Raw genomic sequence first — 23,108 nt, forward strand, 5'->3', positions numbered from 1 at the left:
CATAGTGGATCTAGCATAATATTGTGAAAGTCCAGTCCATAGTGGCTCCAACATAATAGTGAGAGTCCAGTCCATAGTGGATCCAACATAATAGTGAGAGTCCAGTCCATAGTGGGGCTTTAGGAATCAAGCCGGTGTTCTTTGAACGCAGATTTTTTGCCGGGACATACGGTACAATACTATCGGCAAGATAGGATGGAGCTAGACCGTGTAGTATTTTATACGTAAGTAGTAAAACCTTAAAGGAAATACTCACAACCCAGTGGGACGTCGATGAGAAAGACTGTGAGAAACCTTGCAGAGGACTTTTAAAAAGTCCTGCGCAACTTCTAAGGGTCCATTAGGGATGTAACACAACATGTATTCTTTGTCCCATATTTTGGTGCGATTGAATATATGTTGGCCCTGTGCTGAGGGGGCGACTTGTCCAGGGTGTACACCGGCCTTCCGCCCGAACGCAGCTGAGAGGCTCCAGCACCCCCCGTCACCCCAAAAGGGATGGATATTTGCAGTTCATCACAGACGTTTTAGAACAAAAACAACCAAGAGTTTCTTCAATCCGCCGTATTGGGGACATATGCGACTGCCGCGACACATTCATTTCCAGACTTGTCGGAATACCACCTCAGGCCTGTTCTGTCCAGGTGAGCTGCGTGGCCTGCGATAAACTTTCCCGAGCAAGAGAAGCGAGGAAGCGCCTAACCACTCGATGATGTCAACATTGGCACACCCGCCGCTAAAAATAGCTTGTCTGCGTTAGCGCTTACAATAACAAAATGACTAATACTCGGCTAATATTAAAAGGTAACGTTAAAGTACCAATGAGTGTCACACACACTAGGTGTGGCGAAATTATTATCTGCATTTGACCCATCATCTTTGATCACCCCCTGGTAGGTGAGGGGAGCAGTGAGCAGCAATAGTGGCCACGCCCGGGAAACATTTTTGGTGATTTAACCCCCAATTCCAACCCTTGATGCTGAGTGCCAAGCAGGGAGGTAGTGGGTCCCATTTTTTTCATATAGTCTTCGGTATGACTCGGCCGGGATTTTAACTCACAACCTACCGATCTCAGGGCCACTAAACCATTAAATCATCAATCAATCAATCAATGTTTATTTATATAGCCCCAAATCACAAATGTCTCAAAGGACTGCACAAATCATTACGACTACAACATCCTCGGAAGAACCCACAAAAGGGCAAGGAAAACTCACACCCAGTGGGCAGGGAGAATTCACATCCAGTGGGACGCCAGTGAAAATGCTGACTATGAGAAACCTTGGAGAGGACCTCAGATGTGGGCAACCCCCCCCCCCCCTCTAGGGGACCGAAAGCAATGGATGTCGAGCGGGTCTAACATGATACTGTGAAAGTTCAATCCATAGTGGCTCCAAGACAGCAGCGAGAGTCCCGTCCACAGGAAACCATCACAAGCGGATCAGCAGCGTAGAGATGTCCCCAACCGATACAGGCGAGCGGTCCATCCTGGGTCCCGATGAGCGGTCCATCCTGGGTCTCGACTCTGGACAGTCAGTACTTCATCCATGGTCATCGGAGGGGGGGGGGGGGGGTCCAATACTCCAATACTCCAATACTCCACTTACATGACATGTAAGTGGAGTATCGGATTTTATGGGCAGAATAAAGGACCTCCCATTGGCTTCGCTAAAAGCGGACTTTTGTTTAATATTTATTTACGAGTTAGAATGCCATCCATCCATCCATTTTCTTCCAAGACCTGTCTCCCAACGAAAATGTGTGGCGCATAATGAAGCGTAAAATACGACAACGGAGACCCCGGACTGTTGAACGACTGAAACTCTACATAAAACAAGGATGGGAAAGAATTCCACTTTCAAAGCTTCAACAATTAGTTTCCTCAGTTCCCAAACGTTTATTGAGTGTTGTTAAAACAAAAAGGTGATGTAACACAGTGGTGAACATGCCCTTTCCCAACTACTTTGGCACGTGTTGCAGTCATTAAATTATAAGTTAATTATTATTTGCAAAGTGCCAGTGAAAATGCTGACTATGAGAAACCTTGGAGAGGACCTCAGATGTGGGCAACCCCCCCCCCCCCCTCTAGGGGACCGAAAGCAATGGATGTCGAGCGGGTCTAACATGATACTGTGAAAGTTCAATCCATAGTGGCTCCAAGACAGCAGCGAGAGTCCCGTCCACAGGAAACCATCTCAAGCGGATCAGCAGCGTAGAGATGTCCCCAACCGATACAGGCGAGCGGTCCATCCTGGGTCCCGACGAGCGGTTGCTTATTAACATGGAAATTAGTAACATATTGGCGCTTGATAGTCATTATTAAGTACTTATTAACACCTTATTCTGCATGGCTTTATTATACAACCAATAACTAAGAGTCTTCCCTCAATAATCTCAGAGTTATTGCTTATTAGTACCCCTAACCCTAACCCTAAAACTAACCCTTTAGATGTTCCCCTACTCAGTGGCCTAGTGGTTAGACCATTATTTTGACTCGGGGGGCCAAATTTAGAGAAAAAAAATGTGTCTGGGGGCCGGTATATCTATTTTTAGGAAAACTAATACAAAACCCCACAATAAAGTCTGATTGAATGCTAAACATGTTATGACAGACCGCCTTGAAAACGGAATGGAATTTAAATTTTTCTATGAACGATAAAAACCTGAATATTGAGAACATATGAACGTCACACCCGCTCTCAATCGACATATTTTACAATCAAGCCAAATGCAACAAAAATGCAACAAACACAGCAAAATGTGATCATGAAGGGTAAAAAAACAAATAAAAAACATCTACAATCTGATATATGTGTCAAGGTGTGGACTTTGGTGAGGTTTTTTTTTTCCGTGGTGCAAATCGACTGGATCGGACACGATGTGAAGGTATCGACGTCTTTTAATCTTACCTCAAAAAAACGGTACAAACGAAAGGCGCTCTGAAAACAAAAACTCGCAAGATGGCAGAAATATGAACAACCAAAAAGAAAACACTTCCTGTGACGTGAAAAGCATTAATCTACGGCAAGAACTGAGCAATCAGGTATGAAGGGTGACGTCGCCAGGCTGACTGCCTGGCAACTGCAGGCTCAAATAGTGCTGTGATTATTGACAGGTGCGTGAGTCGAAACAAATGAGCCAGGTGGAAAAAAACAAAAAAAAACACTTCCTGTGACGTGAAAAGCATTAATCTACGGCAAGAACTGAGCAATCAGGTATGAAGGGTGACGTCGCCAGGCTGACTGCCTGGCAACTGCAGGCTCAAATAGTGCTGTGATTACTGACAGGTGCGTGAGTCGAAACAAATGAGCCAGGTGGAAAAAAACAAAAAAAACACTTCCTGTGACGTGAAAAGCATGAATCTATGGCAAGAACTGAGCAATCAGGTATCAAGGGTGATGTCGCCAGGCTGACTGCCTGGCAACTGCAGGCTTAAATAGTGCTGTGATTATTGATAGGTGCGTGAGTCGAAACAAATGAGCCAGGTGAAACTAATGGTTGTCATGGAAACTAAAACAAACTGGAAACACTCTGTGGAAATGCTCCCCACCCACCCTGCTTGGTGCCTCGTCTGACCTGCTGTGACGTAGATTACCATAGTAACTAGTAGGGTTGTAAGGTATACGGGTATTAGTATAGTACCGCGATACTAATGAATCCTATCCGGTATCATACCGCCTCTGAAAAGTATCGGTCTGCCACACCTTATAATTTTTGGTTAAAATCAAGCCAATAATCGAATTTTTTCTGGAACCCCTTTATTTAGAAAAGTATCGAAAAGTACCGAAAGGTATCAAAAATAATATTGGTATCAGGACAACACTAAAATATCACGCAAAAGGGCAGATTCCACCCATTGAAATACTTTGTATAGTTCAGGGTTCGGCAACCTAAAATGTTGAAAGAGCCATATTGGACAAAAACTAAAAACTAAAAATCTGTCTGGGGCCGCAAAACAAATTTAAAAGCCATATTACATACAGGTAGTGTGTCATGAGATATAAATTGAAATAAGAGGACTTAAATGAAACTAAATGAGCTCAAATATAGCTACAAATGAGGCAAAAATGATGCAATATGTACATATAGCTAGCCCAAATAGCATGTTAGCACCGATTAGCTTGCAGTCATGCAGGGACCAAATATGCCCTACTAGCATTCCACACCAGTCAATAACATCAACAAAACTCACCTTTGTGCATTCGCGCACAACATTAAAAGTTGGGTTGACGAAATGAAACGGAAAAAGAAGTGGCATAGAACACGTCCTAGAAAGTCGGAGAAAGTTGTACATGTAAATAAACAAACCACGGTGAGTTCAAAGACCGCTAAAATTAGTAGGACAAAACGGCGCTGGCCAAATTTCTGAATCAGTGAAGCATGTTTGATACAAACTGTGTGCTTTATAACAATTAGGGAGGTTTGTGTCATGTTTTTCCTCCTACACAAGTGAAGTGAATTATATTTATATAGCGCTTTTCTCAAGTGACTCAAAGCGCTTTACATAGTGAAACGCCAATATCTAATTTTTACATTTAAACCAGTGTGGGTGGCACTGGGAGCAGGTGGGGTAAAGTGTCTTGCCCAAGGACACAACGGCAGTGACTAGGATGGCGGAAGCGGGGATCGAACCTGCAACCCACAAGTTGCTGGCACGGCCACTCTACCAACCGAGCTAGACCGCCCCGCTACACAAACCATATTAACACAAAAAATATTATATTTTCCCTTCATCTTTTTCCAATTTTCATACATTTTTGAAAAAGCTCCAGAGAGCCACTAGGGCGGCGCTAAAGAGCCGCTGGTTGCCGACCCCCTGGTATAGTTCAAGACTTACGGTCATTAGAAAACATGACTGCACATCAAAATGGCAGCTACACTTTCCATTTGCACCTTTCAATGTTTACTTTTGCATGCACATTAAATCAATAAAAAAATCCTGACTTTGGAGCAATGTTCACAGACTCTAGTATTTGGCTTTCTATTAGATGCAATGATATTCCGTATTGGCACCATGATTTCGGTCCTCACATGGAAGGTACTTTTCCTTGTTGATGTCTCAAGAAGGGTAGAAACACACACACACACACACACACACACACACACACAGTCACACACACACCAGCTGGTGTAACGGTAGTTCTCATAAAAATGCCGGCTGACGTTGTGAAAGCTTCACACAAAGGAAAGATGACAGCCATGAATTGGAGAAGCGCTCGATTGACACGGAGCTTCTTTTCTCAGCGTCACACATTAAAACAAAGCCTTTTGGCCTTCACAGTAAGAGCGCTGCACGTTACATCCTGTCAGTTTCAGTTCATTTCACCCTCAGTTTCAGTTTATTTGGAACATGCATACGATACAATGTAATGCGTCACATTTTTCCAGTTGTATCGTTATAGCACGTCCGAAAAGGAGTAGGACGAAGCTGAGCTTATATAATCCGACCCCTTTTCATACCATAGCAATTTTATCCCATTTACTTGTTACCTTAGTAAGTAAACAAATATTAAATACATACATAATCTTTATCTAAAAAAAAAAAGGTTCAAGATGGAGATGTCCGATAATATCGGACAGCCATACAGGTCACACTAAGAGTGGCCGTAAAAACAACGTTGACACTGTTACAAATATGCGCCACACCGTGAACCCACACCAAACAAGAATGACAAACACATTTCGGGAGAACATCCGCACCGTAACACAACATAAACACAACAGAACAAATACCCAGAACCCCTCGCAGCGCTAACTCTTCCAGGACGCTACAATATACAAACCCCCCAAAACAACCCCGCCCACCTCAACCTCCTCATGCTCTCTCGTGGAGAGCATGTCTCAAATTCTACGGCTTTTCACACACACAAGCGAATGCAAAGCATACTTGGTCAACATCCATACTGGTCACACTGAGGGTGGCCGTATAAACAACGTTAACACTGTTACAAATATGCGCCGCACCGTGAACCCACACCAAACAAGAATGACAAACACATTTCGGGAGAACATCCGCACCGTAACACAACATAAACACAACAGAACAAATACCCAGAACCCCTCGCAGCACTTACTCTTCCGGGGCGCTCCAGTATACAACCCCGCCCACCTCAACCTCCTCATGCTCTCTCAGGGAGAGCATGTCTCAAATTCTACGGCTTTTCACACACACAAGCGAATGCAAAGCATACTTGGTCAACATCCATACGGGTCACACTGAGGGTGGCCGTATAAACAACGTTGACACTGTTACAAATATGCGCCACACCGTGAACCCACACCAAACAAGAATGACAAACACATTTCGGGAGTACATCCGCACCGTAACACAACATAAACACAACAGAACAAATACCCAGAACGCCTCGCAGCACTTACTCTTCCGGGGCGCTCCAATATACAACCCCGCCCACCTCAACCTCCTCATGCTCTCTCAGGGAGAGCATGTCTCAAATTCTACGGCTTTTCACACACACAAGTGAATGCAAAGCATACTTGGTCAACATCCATACGGGTCACACTGAGGGTGGCCGTATAAACAACGTTAACACTGTTACAAATATGCGCCGCACCGTGAACCCACACCAAACAAGAATGACAAACAAATTTCGGGAGAACATCCGCACCGTAACACAACATAAACACAACAGAACAAATACCCAGGAGCCCTCGCAGCACTAACTCGTCCGGGACGCTACAATATACAAACCCCCCAAAACAACCCCGCCCACCTCAACCTCCTCATGCTCTCTCAGGGAGAGCATGTCTCAAATTCTACGGCTTTTCACACACATAAGTGAATGCAAAGCATACTTGTCAACATACATACGGGTCACACTGAGGGTGGCCGTATAAACAACGTTGACACTGTTACAAATATGCGCCGCAACGTGAACCCACACCAAACAAGAATGACAAACAAATTTCGGGAGAACACCCGCACCGTAACACAACATAAACACAACAGAACAAATACCCAGAACCCCTCCCAGCACTAACTCTTCCGGGACGCTACAATATACAAACCCCCCAAAACAACCCCACCCACCTCAACCTCCTCATGCTCTCTCAGGGAGAGCATGTCTCAAATTCTACGGCTTTTCACACACACAAGTGAATGCAAAGCATACTTCGTCAACATACATACGGGTCACACTGAGGGTGGCCGTATAAACAACGTTGACACTGTTACAAATAAGCGCCGCGCCGTGAACCCACACCAAACAAGAATGACAAACACATTTTGGGAGTACATCCGCACCGTAACACAACATAAACACAACAGAACAAATACCCAGGAGCCCTCGCAGCACTAACTCTTCCGGGACGCTACAATATACAACCCCGCCCACCTCAACCTCCTCATGCTCTCTCAGGGAGAGCAAGTCTCAAATTCCAAGCTGCTGTTTTGAGGCATGTTAATAAAAAAAAATGTTCTTTGTGACTTCAATATTGGCCTTTTTTTATTTCCAGAACATAAGTTTATTTCACAATGTAACAAGGAAAACCTTGTTACATTGTTTAATGCATCCAGCGGGGCATCACAACAAAATTTGGCATAACAATGTGTTAATTCCAAAATATATATATATATATTTTTATAATTTTATTGTATTTTATTATTTTATTATTATTATCATCGATTAAAACAAAATAATCTAAAATCGAGTTCAAAATAATATATATATTTTTTCTTTTCCCAAAATCTGTCCTGTGCAGCCACTTTAGTAAATATTTTAGTCGAATTTTATCACAAAAAAAGGACAAGCGGTTGGAAATGGATGGATTTTTTTTTTTTAGGTAATTTATCAGAGCTGTTTTTTTTTAATGGAGGAATGTCGTTAATCATAGAGCTGGCAGCCAATGTTCTTATAAAGGTATTGATTTGAACCCAGCATCGTTTTGAATTGAGAACCGAATCTGAATGGAACCGTCACTCCCAAGAATCGATATCAAATTGAATCATGTGACGGCCAAAGATCCACAGCACTAGCGTGACCCCAGGATGCAGAGGCAGAAGGCAGCATGCAGGTCAAAGAGTTTTTGTTTTTTTACTCAAAGAGCAAAAAAACAGCCGAAACGAAAGGCTTTTGCAGGGGTGTCAAACTCATTTTAGCTCAGGGGCGGCATGGGGGGAAAATCTGTGCACACGCTGGCCAGACTATTAAAAATCATGACATTACAACAAAAAAATAGAGACAACCAAAAATAGAACAAACATTCTGAAAATATTACAATATAAATATCGAGAAAAATACCGGCAGAAGGAAAGAAGAAAGTGAATTTACATATGCGTTAAAGTTTTATTTTGTTTTCCAAAACACAATATAGAATGTGTGTTATGTACGGCGAGGAAAGGAGACGGTGCGACACAGGAAGTATCGCACAACGGGGTTTTATTGTGCTTGATGAGGCATTGGAGTGTGTATGCTACTATGTGTGTGCGTGCAAGACTACGTGCAGGAATTAACAAGGTAAAACTACCAGGAGGTTGTTGTAAGTTTGTGTTGGTTGGAAAGGAAAACAAGTCCAAAGGAGCCGGGCAAAAGAAGGTCCGTGATCCAAGCGGGAGGTCCGTGCATTCTTGCCAAACTTGAGGCTTCCGAATTCGGGAGATGGGGGGGGGGGTAGCGGTGGGTGTATATTGTAACGTCCTGGAAGAGTTAGTGTTGCAAGAGGTTCTGGGTATTTGTTCTGTTGTGTTTATGTTATGCTACGGTGTGGATGTTTTCCTGAAATGTGTTTGTCATTCTTGTTTGGTGTGGGTTCACAGTGTGGCGTATATTTATAACAGTGTTAAAGTTGTTTATACGGCCACCCTCAGTGTGACATGTATGGCTGTTGACCAAGTATGCCTCGCATTCACTTGTGTGTGTGTGAAAAGCCGTAGATATTATGTGCCTGGGCCGGCACGCAAAGGCAATGCCTTTAAGTCACGCCCCCAATTTTGTTGTCCGGGTGGGAATCGGTACAAATGCGGGAGAATGGTTGCCCTGGGAGGTTTTCGGGAGGGGCACTATAATTTGGGAGTCTCCCGGGAAAATCGGGAGGCTTGGAAAGTATGGGTCCGTGAGGCTGGAGAGAGGCGTCCTGAGGTCCGTGTTCAAGGCGAAGGGTGTCGAAGATTGAGGGAGTCAGTCAGAGTCCAGAAGGGGATCCAGTGAAGTGAGGTGCACAGCTCACTTCCAAGGCGACGGAGGATACTGGGAAAGGACAGGAACAAGTGAGCACAAGGAGCTGAGGAATACGGAGAGCAAACACGGGAGAGTAGCCGAAGACGCAAAGCTTACTGTCAGACAGAGAACTATGTTCCGGCACTGCGTCGGTCTTTATGCTGTTGAGCCTCTCTGATTGCAGATTGCCTGCAGCTCTCAGTGGCGCTTCTAGCTGCTCCTGCAGCGGAGGGAGTGGCGTTACGCGCAAGCATACATTTATCATTCGTTTTCGAAATGCTTACAAAAAAAGCGGGACCTTAAAAATAAACCGTGGAACCCCATTTTTAGGACTTGATGGAGTCCCTGGGACCCCATTTGGAAAATTCCTAGCGCCAACACTGATGGAGTATTGGTGTTTGCAAAACAGCAGCAGGCGGCTGTGGCCTGCGGGCCGGTTCTAATGCTGATCAAATATCAACCTGGGGGGCCATAGATCATGACTTTGACATCCCTGGGCTAGATGGATGGATAGATAGTACTTTATTGATTCTTTCAGGAAAATTAAAATTCCAGCAGCAGTGTACAGAGTTGAGATCAATTTTTAAAAAAGTAAATAATGGGGGTTTAATGGAAACAAAATAGAGAAATATTACTAATAAAAAGCAATATAACAGTAAAATAAGACTATAACAAGACAAAGTAGGCAGTAGTGACCATGTTATGAAAACGTATTGCACTGTTATTGTTTTGCATCCCCTGTTATCCTAGCACCCCCCCGGCCCCCCGCCCCAGAGAGGAGTTCTACGGTCTAATGGCGTGTGGGACAAAGGAGTTTTTGAGTCTATTAGTCCTGCACTTGGGGATGAAGCAGTCTAGAACTGAACAGGCTCCTCTGGCTACTGATAACACTATGCAGAGGGTGACTGGCATCATCCAGGATGCTCACTAGTTTGTCAACAGTCCTCTTCTCTGCCACCGTTACCAGTGAGTCCAGTTTCATTCCCATTGTAGAACCGGCCCGCCTGATCAGTTTCTCAAGTCTGGAGCTGTCCTTCTTAGATGTACTGCTCCCCCAGCACACTACCATGTAGAACAGAACACTGGCAACCACAGACTGGTAGTACATCCACAGGAGTTTTCTACAAATGTTGAAGGAGTGCAGTCTCTTGAGGAAGTACAGCCTGCTCTGTCCTTTCTTGTACTGGTGGTCCGTGTTAACAGTCCAGTCCAGCTTATTGTCCACCCAAACCCCGAGGTACTTGAATGAGTCCACGGTCTGTACCTCAACTCCCTCGATCACAATAGGTTGTGACCGTGGACTCCACCTCCCAAAGTCAATGACCAGCTCCTTGGTCTTTGACGGATTGAGCTGCAAGAGGTTCGTGTGGCACCAGACAACAAAGTCCCTCACCAGGTTCCGAAACTCAGTGCGAGGCAAAGTAACTCACGCTCACTGAAAAAAAGGCAAGAATTCAGGCTCGGCAAGGAGCAACAGGTGAACCTGAATAGACTTGATTGACTAAAGAGCAAGTGAAGGTACAGCAAAGCAAGACGTTCAACAGGAAGTAGAAACAAAATAAAAGCACCAGAGCAGTAAATGATACAGAATACAGGAAAACAACTAAAACAAGGTAACAGTTCGAGATGCTACCTCAGTAGAAGCATTTAAGTCTCACCTTAAAACTCATCTGTATACTCTAGCCTTTAAACAGACCTCCTTTTTAGACCAGTTGATCTGCCGCTTCTTTTCTGTTTTCTCCTATGTCCCCCCCTCCCTTGTGGAGGGGGTCCGGTCCGATGACCATGGATGAAATACTGTCTGTCCAGAGTCGAGACCCAGGATGGACCCGCCCGCCTGTGTATCGGTTGGGGACATCTCTACGCTGCTGATCCGCCTCCGCTTGGGATGGTTTCCTGTGGACGGGACTCTCGCTTCTGTCTTGGATCCGCTTTGAACTGAACTCTCGCGGCTGTGTTGGAGCCACTATGGATTGAACTTTCACAGTATCATGTTAGACCCGCTCGACATCCATTGCTTTCGGTCCCCTAGAGGGGGGGGTTGCCCACTTCTGAGGTCCTCTCCAAGGTTCTCATAGTCATCATTGTCACCTGCCCACTGGGTGTCAGTTTTCCTTGCCCTTTTGTGGGTTCTTCTGAGGATGACGTAGTCGTAGTGGTTTGTACAGTCCTTTGAGACATTTGTGATTTAGGGCTATATAAATAAACATTGATTGATTGATTGACTACCCAGTGGGACGTCGATGAGAAAGACTGTGAGAAACCTTGGAGAGGACCGCAAATCTGGGTAAGCCCTGGCCCCCCTCTAGGGGAGACCCGATGCAATGTACGTCGTTGTGAAAGTCCAGTCCATAGTGGATCTAACATAGTCCAGTCCATAAAACTTATTTGTATACTCTAGACTCTAGCCATTCCAGAGTACTGGAGCCCGAATAGAAGACGCTCTATAGTCAGCAGATTTTTTCGGGGCTTTGGGAATCAAGCCCGTGTGTTCTTTGAACGCAGATTTCTTGCCGGGACATATGGTACAATACTATTGGCAAGATAGAATGGAGTTAGACCGTGTAGTATTTTATACGTAGGTAGTAAAACCTTAAAGGAAATACTAACAACACAGTGGGGGGGGGTTGGGGGGGGCCATGTCCCGAGTAGTCCGTCTGCCCTCCTGGGGGAACGACCCTGCAGCAAGCTACGACCCCCCCACCACCCCCCATAGTGAAATAAAATACTACTTACCATTAATGCGACTTCTTGAACAGGTGCGGTAGAAAACGGATGGATGGATTTAAATGCATGAGATTGTGATTCCTAGAGCCCAAAAAAAGTCTGCGGGCTATAGAGCGTTTTCCGTTCGGGCTCCAGTACTCTGGAATGCCCTCCCGGTAACAGTTCGAGATGCTACCTCAGTAGGAGCATTTAAGTCTCACCTTAAAACTCATCTGTATACTCTAGCCTTTAAATAGACCTCCTTTTTAGACCAGTTGATCTGCCGCTTCTTTTCTTTCTCCTATGTCCCCCCCTCCCTTGTGGAGGGGGTCCGGTCCGATGACCGTGGATGAAGTACAGGCTGTCCAGAGTCGAGACCCAGGATGGACCGCTCGTCGGGACCCAGGATGGACCGCTCGCCTGTGTATCGGTTGGGGACATCTCTACGCTGCTGATCCGCCTCCGCTTGGGATGGTTTCTTGTGGACGGGACTTTCGCTGCTGTCTTGGATCCGCTTTGAACTGAACTCTCGCGGCTGTGTTGGAGCCACTATGGATTGAACTTTCACAGTATCATGTTAGACCCGCTCGACATCCATTGCTTTCGGTCCCCTAGAGGGGGGGGTTGCCCACTTCTGAGGTCCTCTCCAAGGTTCTCATAGTCATCATTGTCACCTGCCCACTGGGTGTCAGTTTTCCTTGCCCTTTTGTGGGTTCTTCTGAGGATGACGTAGTCGTAGTGGTTTGTACAGTCCTTTGAGACATTTGTGATTTAGGGCTTTATAAATAAACGTTGATTGATTGATTGACTACCCAGTGGGACGTCGATGAGAAAGACTGTGAGAAACCTTGGAGAGGACCGCAAATCTGGGTAAGCCCTGGCCCCCCTCTAGGGGAGACCCGATGCAATGTACGTCGCGTGGGTCTGGCATAATATTGTGAAAGTCCAGTCCATGGTGGATCTAACATAGTCCAGTCCATAAAACTTATTTGTATACTCTAGACTCTAGCCATTCCAGAGTACTGGAGCCCGAATAGAAAACGCTCTATAGTCAGCAGATTTTTTCGGGGCTTTGGGAATCAAGCCGGTGTTCTTTGAACGCAGATTTCTTGCCGGGACATATGGTACAATACAATCGGCAAGATAGGATGGAGCTAGACCGTGTAGTATTTTATACGTAGGTAGTAAAACCTTAAAGGAAATACTAACAACACAGTGGGGGGGGTTGGGGGGGGGGCATGTCCCGAGTATTCCGTCTGCCTTCCTGGGGGAACGACCCTGCAGCAAGCTACGACCCCCCCATCCCCCCATCGTGACAAAAAATACTACTTACCATTAATGCGACTTCTTGAACAGGTGCGGTAGAAAACGGATGGATGGATTTAAATGCATGAGATTGTGATTCCTAGAGCCCAAAAAAAGTCTGCGGGCTATAGAGCGTTTTCCGTTCGGGCTCCAGTACTCTGGAATGCCCTCCCGGTAACAGTTCGAGATGCTACCTCAGTAGAAGCATTTAAGTCTCACCTTAAAACTCATTTAAATAGACCTCCTTTTTAGACCAGTTGATCTGCCGCTTCTTTTCTTTTTTCTCCTCTGTCCCCCCCTCCCTTGTGGAGGGGGTCCGGTCCGATGACCATGGATGAAGTACTGGCTGTCCAGAGTCGAGACCCAGGATGGACCGCTCGTCGGGACCCAGGATGGACCGCTCGCCTGTATTGGTTGGGGACATCTCTACGCTGCTGATCCGCTTGAGATGGTTTCCTGTGGACGGGACTCTCGCTGCTGTCTTGGATCCGCTTTGAACTGAACTCTCGCGGCTGTGTTGGAGCCACTATGGATTGAACTTTCACAGTATCATGTTAGACCCGCTCGACATCTATTGCTTTCGGTCCCCTAGAGGGAGGGGGGGGGGTTGCCCACATCTGAGGTCCTCTCCAAGGTTTCTCATAGTCAGCATTGTCACTGGAGTCCCACTGGATGTGAATTCTCCCTGCCCACTGGTGTGAGTTTTCCTTGCCCTTTTGTGGGTTCTTCCGAGGATGTCGTAGTCGTAATGATTTGTGCAGTCCTTTGAGACATTTGTGATTTGGGGCTATATAAATAAACATTGATTGATTGATTGATTGATTGATTGATTGATTGATTGATTGATTGATTGATTGATTGATGAACAAAGACCAAACTGTCATGTGGGATCATAACAGTTCCATTCCGGAACCTTTTTCCAGGGGGATTACAAACAAAACTGTTTGTAATCCACCATTTTTGCTTGCATCCAATGGTGCCGTGCAAAGTGAGCCGGACTCGAACAAGCTCATTTCAGGAACTCCAGCAGAAGCGCGGAGAACAGTAGCCATGTTGCCGTGGTCTGCAGTGAAGCTGACGGAAAGGTCAAATCAATCTTTTAGCTGAAATCAAGTCAGTTTCGTGATTATTATTCCTGTTCGGGACTGCGGTCCACTGCCATCGTCATAGTGACACCTTCATTAAAAATCCGTCACACTCTTGACGTGCCTTTTCATCTCGTCGGTGTTCCTGAATTTTCCCCCGGACTTTGACCGCGAGTTAAATGTGCCGGGAGCGAGCTGGAGGCTCTCCTCTCCTTTGTGCTAAATTATGCACTCGTTTACGAGATGGAAAGGCGCGAGTCGCATCACGCCGAGCTGACACGAGCTAGAGAGGAAACAGTAATGAATCTTTGGGAGGAAATAACACATTTTGTCTTCGGAGAACAATTACGTGTAAAACATTAATATTAAAGCCTGGATGCTGACTTTTAAAAAGGGGACTAGTTTCTGTTGTTGCCATAGCGACCACTGATCAACTACTTTAACGGCCTCAGTTTACATCTGGCAGGACTACCTTTGAGACTAGATTCCCAATCTCAATTGGACTTTATTTCATATATATATATATATATACATACATACATATACATGAATATATACACATATATACATACATACATATGCACATATATACATATATCAATCAATCAATCAATGTTTACTTATATAGCCCTAAATCACTAGTGTCTCAAAGGGCTGCACAAACCACCACGAACGACATCCTCGGTAGGCCCACATAAGGGCAAGGAAAACTCACACCCAGTGGGACGTCGGTGACAATGATGACTATGAGAACCTTGGAGAGGAGGAAAGCAATGGATGTCGAGCGGGTCTAACATGATACTGTGAAAGTTCAATCCATAATGGATCCAACACAGTCGCAAGAGTCCAGTCCAAAGCGGATCCAACACAGCAGCGAGAGTCCCGTTCACAGCGGAGCCAGCAGGAAACCATCCCAAGCGGAGGCGGATCAGCAGCGCAGAGATGTCCCCAGCCGATACACAGGCAAGCAGTACATGGCCACCGGATCATTCCAGAGAACTGGAGCCCGAACGGAAAACGCTCTATAGCCCGCAGACTTTTTTTGGGCTCTAGGAATCACTAATAAGCCGGAGTCCTTTGAACGCAGATTTCTTGCCGGGACATATGGTGCAATACAATCGGCAAGATAGGATGGAGCTAGACCGTGTAGTATTTTATACGTAAGTAGTAAAACCTTAAAGTCACATCTTAAGTGCACAGGAAGCCAGTGCAGGTGAGCCAGTACAGGCGTAATGTGATCAAACTTTCTTGTTCTTGTCAAAAGTCTAGCAGCCGCATTTTGTACCAACTGTAATCTTTTAATGCTAGACATGGGGAGACCCGAAAATAATACGTTACAGTAGTCGAGGCGAGACGTAACAAACGCATGGATAATGATCTCGGCGTCTTTAGTGGACAGAATGGAGCGAATTTTAGCGATATTACGGAGATGAAAGAAGGCCGTTTTAGTAACGCTTTTAATGTGTGACTCAAAGGAGAGAGTTGGGTCGAAGATAACACCCAGATTCTTTACCGTGTCACCTTGTTTAATTGTTTGGTTGTCAAATGTTAGAGTTGTATTATTAAATAGAGGTCGGTGTCTAGCGGGACCGATAATCAAGCATTTCCGTTTTTTTGGCGTTGAGTTGCAAAAAGTTAGCGGACATCCATTGTTTATATAAATATATATACATACATATATATATATATATATATATATATATATATATATATATATATATATATATATGTATATATATATATATACATACATATATATACACACATATATATATGTATGTATATATATGTGTATATATATATATGTGTATATATATATATGTGTATATACATGTATATATATATATATACATATATATACACACATATATATATGTATATATATTTATTCCCAATCTCAATTGGACTTTATTTTATATATATATATATATGTATGTATATATGTAAATTAAGTCCAATTGAGATTGGGAATATACATATATATATATATATATATATATATATATATATGGTCGAGGCTGCAATATCAGTATGGTATCGGAAGTGGAATGCAACAATGAACCAAACCCACTCAAAAAGTTCTCTCCTATGTCCCACTCTTCCTTGTGGAGGGGGTCCGGTCCGATCCGGTGGCCATGGATGGTGTACTGGCTGTCCAGAGTCAGGACCCAGGATGGACCGCTCGTCCAGAGTCGGGACCCAGGATGGACCGCTTGCCTGTCTATCGGCTTGGGACATCCCCGCGGTGCTGATCCGCCTCCGCTTGGAACGGTTTCCTGCTGGCTCCGCTGTTTTCTCCTATGTCCCCCCCTCCCTTGTGGAGGGGGTCCGGTCCAATGACCATGGATGAAATACTGGCTGTCCAGAGTCGAGACCCAGGACGGACCGCTCGCCTGTGTATCGGTTGCGGACATCTCTACGCTGCTGATCCGCCTCCGCTTGGGATGGTTTCCTGTGGACGGGACTCTCGCTTCTGTCTTGGATCCGCTTTGAACTGAACTCTCGCGGCTGTGTTGGAGCCACTATGGATTGAACTTTCACAGTATCATGTTAGACCCGCTCGACATCCATTGCTTTCGGTCCCCTAGAGGGGGGGGGGGGTTGCCCACATCTGAGGTCCTCTCCAAGGTTTCTCATAGTCAGCATTGTCACTGGCGTCCCACTGGATGTGAATTCTCTCTGCCCACTGGGTGTGAGTTTTCCTTGCCCTTTTGTGGGTTCTTCCGAGGATATCGTAGTCGTAATGATTTCTACAGTCCTTTGAAACATTTGTGATTTAGGGCTATATAAATAAACATTGATTGATTGATTGATTGATTGATTGATGAACAAAGACCAAACTGTCATGTGGGATCATGACAGTTCCATTCCGCAGAGCGCCTGAGTCAGTCCTGTCGTGGTATTAATTGACTCCGGAACCTTTTTCCAGGGGGATTACGAACAAAACCGGGCTCCATCATTTTTGCTTGCATCCGATGGTGCCGTGCAAAGTGAGCCGGACTCGAACAAGCTCATTTCAGGAACTCCAGCAGAAGCGCGGAGAACAGTAGCCATGTTGCCGTGGTCTGCAGTGAAGCTGACGGAAAGGTCAAATCAATCTTTTAGCTGAAATCAAGTCAGTGTCGTGATTATTATTCCTGTTCGGGACTGCGGTCCACTGCCACCGTCATAGTCCAGAGTCGGGACCCAGGATGGACCGCTTGCCTGTCTACCGGCTTGGGACATCCCCGCGGTGCTGATCCGCCTCCGCTTGGAACGGTTTCCTGCTGGCTCCGCTGTTTTCTCCTATGTCCCCCCCTCCCTTGTGGAGGGGGTCCGGTCCAATGACCATGGATGAAATACTGGCTGTCCAGAGTCGAGACCCAGGACGGACCGCTCGCCTGTGTATCGGTTGGGGACATCTCTACGCTGCTGATCCGCCTCCGCTTGGGATGGTTTCCTGTGGACGGGACTCTCGCTGCTGTGTTGGATCCGCTTTGAACTGAACTCTCGCGGCTGTGTTGGAGCCACTATGGATTGAACTTTCACAGTATCATGTTAGACCCGCTCGACATCCATTGCTTTCGGTCCCCTAGAGGGGGGGGGGGGGGGGGTTGCCCACATCTGAGGTCCTCTCCAAGGTTTCTCATAGTCAGCATTGTCACTGGCGTCCCACTGGATGTGAATTCTCTCTGCCCACTGGGTGTGAGTTTTCCTTGCCCTTTTGTGGGTTCTTCCGAGGATATCGTAGTCGTAATGGTTTCTACAGTCCTTTGAGACATTTGTGATTTAGGGCTATATAAATAAACATTGATTGATTGATTGATTGATTGATTGATTGATTGATTGATGAACAAAGACCAAACTGTCATGTGGGATCATGACAGTTCCATTCCGCAGAGCGCCTGAGTCAGTCCTGTCGTGGTATTAATTGACTCCGGAACCTTTTTCCAGGGGGATTACGAACAAAACCGGGCTCCATTATTTTTGCTTGCATCCGATGGTGCCGTGCAAAGTGAGCCGGACTCGAACAAGCTCATTTCAGGAACTCCAGCAGAAGCGCGGAGAACAGTAGCCATGTTGCCGTGGTCTGCAGTGAAGCTGACGGAAAGGTCAAATCAATCTTTTAGCTGAAATCAAGTCAGTGTCGTGATTATTATTCCTGTTCGGGACTGCGGTCCACTGCCACCGTCATAGTCCAGAGTCGGGACCCAGGATGGACCGCTTGCCTGTCTACCGGCTTGGGACATCCCCGCGGTGCTGATCCGCCTCCGCTTGGAACGGTTTCCTGCTGGCTCCGCTGTTTTCTCCTATGTCCCCCCCTCCCTTGTGGAGGGGGTCCGGTCCAATGACCATGGATGAAATACTGGCTGTCCAGAGTCGAGACCCAGGATGGACCGCTCGCCTGTGTATCGGTTGGGGACATCTCTACGCTGCTGATCCGCCTCCGCTTGGGATGGTTTCCTGTGGACGGGACTCTCGCTGCTGTGTTGGATCCGCTTTGGACTGGACTCCCGCGGCTGTGTTGGATCCATTATGGATTGAACTTCCACAGTATCATGTTAGACCCGCTCGACATCCATTGCTTTCGTCCTCTCCAAGGTTCTCATAGTCATCATTCGGGTCATCATTGTCACCGACGACGTCCCACTGGGTGTGAGTTTTCCTTGCCCTTATGTGGTTCTACCGAGGTTGTCGTAGTGGTTTGTGTTGTGGTTTGTGCAGCCCTTTGAGACACTAGCGATTTAGGGCTATATAAGTAAACATTGATTGATTGATTGATTGATTATAGTGATTGACAGGACGTTTGCTTTTATGTTGAACTCTTCTTCCCTTCAAGCTTCCTCCCGCCCTCCTTCTTTATTTCAAGGAATCTTTTCATACCGAGGAATATCGCCAATTAAGACGCCTCTCCTCACATCATTCTCTGGCTTTGAAATGACACCCCAGCCGAAGTCTTCACGTTGTCTTTGTGCTTTCCTCATTCAAATCCGCATATCTACGAGCCGGATCCACTTGCCGGAGGCCAATTTGTCATTGTTGATACGGAGCTCTATGAATAAAAGATGGCTTTCCTTCGCGACGAACTCGCCCACTAAGTAATCCACTCCTTTTCTCCGCCCAGGTTTAAAATGGACGGACAAGTCGGCGCCAACACGACACCGCCCTACGACAACTGGACTTTTTACAACACCTCCTGGGACTACGCCCTCCCCAGGAACAACATCACCTACGTGGGATTCTACCTGCACCAGCCGTCCACGGCGGCCATCTTCATCGTGTCCTACCTGCTCATCTTCCTGGTGTGCATGGTGGGCAATGGCGTGGTGTGCTTCATCGTGCTCCGGAGTAAGAACATGCGCACCGTCACCAACTTGTTCATCCTCAACCTGGCCGTGAGCGACCTCCTGGTGGGGATTTTCTGCATGCCGACCACGCTTCTCGACAACATCATCACAGGTAAGCGAAGTGTGAAGTGAATTATGTTTACATAGCGCTTTTTCTCTCGTGACTCAAAGCGCTTTACATAGTGAAACCCAATACCAAAGTTACATTTAAACCATCCATCCACTTCCGCTTATCCGAGGCCGGGTCGCGGGGGCAGCAGCCTAAGCAGGGAAACCCAGACTTTCCCTCTCCCCAGCCACTTCGTCTAGCTCTTCCCGGGGGATCCCGAGGCGTTCCCAGGCCAGCCGGGAGACATAGTCTTCCCAACGTGTCCTGGGTCTTCCCCGTGGCCTCCTACCGGTTGGACGTGCCCTAAACACCTCCCTAGGGAGGCGTTCGGGTGGCATCCTGACCAGATGCCCGGACCACCTCATCTGGCTCCTCTCCATGTGAAGGAGCAGCGGTTTTACTTTGAGTTCCTCCCGGATGGCAGAGCTTCTCACCCTATCTCTAAGGGAGAGAAGGAAACTCATTTCGGCCGTTTGTACCCGTGATCTTATCCTTTCGGTCATGACCCAAAGCTCATGACCATAGGTGAGGATGGGAACGTAGATCAGCCGGTAAATTGAGAGCTTTGCCTTCCGGCTCAGCTCCTTCTTCACCACAACGGATCGGTACAACGTCCGCATTACTGAAGACGCCGCACCGATCCGCCTGTCGATCTCACGATCCACTCTTCCCTCACTCGTGAACAAGACTCCTAGGTACTTGAACTCCTCCACTTGGGGCAGGGTCTCCTCCCCAACCCGGAGATGGCACTCCACCCTTTTCCGGGCGAGAACCATGGACTCGGACTTGGAGGTGCTGATTCTCATTCCGGTCGCTTCACACTCGGCTGCGAACCGATCCAGCGAGAGCTGAAGATCCCGGTCAGATGAAGCCATCAGGACCACATCATCCGCAAAAAGCAGAGACCTAATCCTGCGGTCACCAAACCGGAACCCCTCAACGCCTTGACTGCGCCGAGAAATTCTGTCCATAAAAATTATGAACAGAATCGGTGACAGAGGACAGCCTTGGCGGAGTCCAACCCTCACTGGAAATGTGTTCGACTTACTGCCGGCAATGCGGACCAAGCTCTGGCACTGATCGTACAGGGAGCGGACCGCCACAATCAGACAGTCCCATACCCAATACATACTCTCTGAGCACTCCTCACCGGACTTCCCGAGGGACACGGTCGAATGCCTTCTCCAAGTCCACAAAGCACATGTAGACTGGTTGGGCAAACTCCCTCAAGAACCCTGCCGAGAGTATAGAGCTGGTCCACAGTTCCACGACCAGGACGGAAACCACACTGTTCCTCCTGAATCCGAGGTTCGAACTCAACCCAATATCTAACATTTAAACCAGGTAGTTAAAAAGCTCCTCGGTGGCAATGAGATCCGCCCGGAGTTCCTTAAGGCTCTGGATGCTGTGGGGCTGTCTTGGTTGACAAGACTCTGCAGCATCACGTGGACATCGGGGGCGGTACCTCTGGATCGGCAGACCGGGGTGGTGGTTCCTCTCTTTAAGAAGGGGAACCGGAGGGTGTGTTCCAACTATCGTGGGATCACACCCCTCAGCCTTCCCGGTAAGGTCTATTCAGGTGTACTAGAGAGGAGCTAACGCCGGATAGTCAAACCTCAGATTCAGGAGGAGCAGTGTGGTTTTCGTCCAGGTCGTAGAACTGTGGACCAGCTCTATACTCTCAGCAGGATCCTTTAGGGTGCATGGGAGTTTGCCCAAACCAGTCTACATGTGCTTTGTGGACTTGGAGAAGGCATTCGACCGTGTCCCTCGGGAAGTCCTGTGGGGAGTGCTCAGAGAGTATGGGGTATCGGACTGTCTGATTGTGGCGGTCCGTTCCCTGTACGATCAGTGCCAGAGCTTGGTCCGCATTGCCGGCAGTAAGTCGGACACGTTTCCAGGGAGGGTTGGACTCCGCCAAGGCTGCCCTTTGTCACCAATTCTGTTCATAACTTTTATGGACACAATTTGTAGGCGCAATCAAGGCGTTGAGGGGATCCGGTTTTGTGGCTGCAGGATTAGGTCTCTGCTTTTTCCAGATGATGTGGTCCTGATGGCTTCATCTGGTCCAGGATCTTCAGCTCTCACTGGATCGGTTCGCAGCCGAGTGTGAAGCGACTGGGATGAGAATCAGCACCTCCAAGTCTGAGTCCATGGTTCTCGCACGGAAAAGGGTGGAGTGCCATCTCCGGGTTGGGGAGGAGACCCTGCCCCAAGTGGAGGAGTTCAAGTACCTCGGAGTCTTGTTCACGAGTGAGGGAAGAGTGGATCGTGAGATCGACAGGCGGATCGGTGCGGCGTCTTCAGTAATGCGGACGTTGTACCGATCCGTTGTGGTCAAGAAGGAGCTGAGCCGGAAGGCAAAATTCTCAATTTACCTGTCGATATAAGTTCCCATCCTCACCTATGGTCATGAGCTTTGGGTTTTGACCGAAAGGAAGAGATCACGGGTATAAGCGGCCAAAATGAGTTTCCTCCGCCGTGTGGTGGGTCTCTCCCTTAGAGATAGGGTGAGAAGCTCTGCCATCCGGGAGGAACTCAAAGTAAAGCCGTTGCTCCTCCACATGGAGAGGAGCCAGATGAGGTGGTTAAGGCATCTGGTCAGGGAGGTGTTTAGGGCACGTCCGACCGATAAGAGGCCAAGGGGAAGACCCAGGACACGTTCGCCTTGGAACGCCTCGGGATCCCCCGGGAAGAGCTGGACAAAGTGGCTGGGGAGAGGGAAGTCTGGGCTTGAGTGGTGGTCATGGATGAAGTGCTGGCTGTCCAGAGTCGGGACAATTTGCCTGTGCATCGGTTAGGAACATCTCTGCGCTGCTCATTCGTCTCCACTCGGGATGGTCTCCTGCTAGCCCCCCTATGGACTGGACTCTCACTATTATGTTAGATCCACTATGGACTGGACTCTCACAATATTATGCTAGATCCACTATGGACTGGACTCTCACTATTATGTTAGATCTACTATGGACTGGACTTTCACTATTATGTTAGATCCACTATGGACTGGACTCTCACACCATCATGTTAGATCCACTATGGACTGGACTCTCACTATTATGTTAGATTCACTATGGACTGGACTCTCACAATATTATGCTAAATCCACTATGGACTGGACTTTCACTATTATGTTAGATCCACTATGGACTGGACTCTCACTATTATGTTAGATCCACTATGGACTGGACTATCACTATTATGTTAGATCCACTATGGACTGGACTATCACTATTATGCTAAATCCACTATGGAATGGACACTCACTATTATATTAGATCCACTATGGACTGGACTTTCACACTATCATGTTCGATCCACTATGGACTGGACTATCACTATTATGTTAGATCCACTATGGACTGGACTCTCACTATTATATTAGATCCACTATGGACTGGAC

General features: G+C 46.9%; 1 protein-coding gene across 1 annotated transcript in view; it reads left to right on the top strand.

Moving 5' to 3' along the window:
* The window catches only part of npffr2a (neuropeptide FF receptor 2a), a 100,119-nt gene that overhangs the window by 22,268 nt on the left and 54,743 nt on the right, over window positions 1-23,108 (top strand). The window contains exon 2 of the mRNA XM_061895945.1: window positions 19,374-19,708. Coding sequence (XP_061751929.1) covers window positions 19,381-19,708 — 328 coding nt within the window. The 5' untranslated portion in view covers window positions 19,374-19,380. The remainder of the gene's footprint in view (window positions 1-19,373; window positions 19,709-23,108) is intronic.

This window comes from Nerophis ophidion, linkage group LG01, assembly GCF_033978795.1.
Source record: "Nerophis ophidion isolate RoL-2023_Sa linkage group LG01, RoL_Noph_v1.0, whole genome shotgun sequence".
NCBI lineage: Eukaryota > Metazoa > Chordata > Actinopteri > Syngnathiformes > Syngnathidae > Nerophis > Nerophis ophidion.